The sequence below is a fragment of the Seriola lalandi genome, unplaced genomic scaffold, assembly GCF_002814215.2.
Source record: "Seriola lalandi dorsalis isolate HSWRI2012SDOR001 ecotype SW California unplaced genomic scaffold, Sedor1 jcf7180002042214, whole genome shotgun sequence".
Classification (NCBI taxonomy): domain Eukaryota; kingdom Metazoa; phylum Chordata; class Actinopteri; order Carangiformes; family Carangidae; genus Seriola; species Seriola lalandi.
Window position 1 is genome coordinate 1 of NW_019512782.1, and position 1,376 is coordinate 1,376.

The window sequence follows — 1,376 nt, forward strand, 5'->3', positions numbered from 1 at the left end:
GTTATTCAGGAGCGTCTGCGCTATGCACCGCTGGGATGGTCCAAGAAATACGAGTTTGGAGAGTCTGACCTCCGCTCTGCCTGTGACACCGTTGACACCTGGCTGGATGACACTGCTAAGGTTGTAGAATATTGAAGAAGTAATATACACTGCTTTTAATGTGTCAGAATAAGAATTAATAATTTATATAGTTCTCACTACCAGATCTACTAAATTTATCAGATAGATTACTGAAGTATTAGTTTTGACTATGTATTAAAAATATGACAACCTTGTCACACTTTGCTTCTCTGCACACAACCACACAGGGTCGTCAAAACATTGCACCAGACAAGATCCCCTGGGCAGCTCTGAAAACCCTGATGGCCCAGTCCATCTATGGCGGCCGCATCGACAATGAGTTTGATCAGCGTCTGCTCATCACCTTCCTGGATCGCATCTTCACCAAAGGAAGCTTCGACAGCGAGTTCAAACTGGCCCTCAAGGTTGACGGACACAAGGACATCAAGATGCCTGACGGCATTCGGTCAGTGGTGGCAGGTTTTTACAAGTATAACCATTCCTACGGTGTTGAATACTGAAAGACACTGCTCCTGATGACCTCAACCAGTAAAGTATGCTCGTAATTTTGATTTGTTACAGGCGTGAGGAGTTCATGCACTGGGTAGAGATGCTTCCCGACACTCAAACTCCATCTTGGCTCGGGTTGCCTAGCAATGCTGAGAAGGTCCTGCTCACCACTCAGGGTATGCTGCAACCGGTCGTCTTCATCATCTGTACTCTGTTGTGTTTTGTCACAGCAACGGGAACACAGCACATCCTGATTCTTCTGTCTCATTCTGTCTGTTCAGATGTCATGTATTCACAGGACCAATCATTAACCATCTCTCTCTCTATTCTAGTGTCTTAACTCTTACTTTGACAGGGTGTCCCAGTGCAGTGGAGTGGTCGAGAGCTCATATTTTTGCACCTGCTTTGGGCAGAATACTGTGTGTGGTGGCAAAAAATGTGTTAAGGATACGCCTGCTAATCTCTCATCTTCTCATCAGTTCACTTTAGCACTTAGTTTTCTATGGTTTCAGAAGTAGCCCCTAGTTTTAGTCTCAGTAGTAATAGCCTAGCTGTAGTTCATAGCCATCGTACTTTAAAAGGTGCTCTGCCTAAAGGATGGGTGTGTGTCACCTCACCCTCCAGCAGCTGTATTTCACAGCCATCATGTCGCTTTGCTGAGATATTATCCCCACCCTGCCCTCAGATCAGGATTCAAAACAACCACACAGCTCCCCGATCCTTTTTGCTCCCCATGATATCCCTCCCTGTTTTGTCAGATTGCTTTCGACAACTCTACCAAACTCCCACAATCCCAGTGCCTGAAG

General features: G+C 45.8%; 1 protein-coding gene across 1 annotated transcript; it reads left to right on the plus strand.

Annotated features, from left to right (window-relative positions):
* The first annotated feature begins 6 nt into the window (after positions 1 to 6).
* On the plus strand, positions 7 to 1,370 carry LOC111648526 (cytoplasmic dynein 1 heavy chain 1-like). The gene is made up of 3 exons (XM_023398344.1): positions 7 to 120; positions 309 to 526; positions 643 to 1,370. The coding sequence occupies exons 2-3, from the start codon at positions 363 to 365 to the stop codon at positions 908 to 910; spliced, it is 432 nt and encodes a 143-aa protein (XP_023254112.1). The 5' UTR covers positions 7 to 120; positions 309 to 362; the 3' UTR covers positions 911 to 1,370.
* The last annotated feature ends 6 nt before the right edge of the window (positions 1,371 to 1,376 follow it).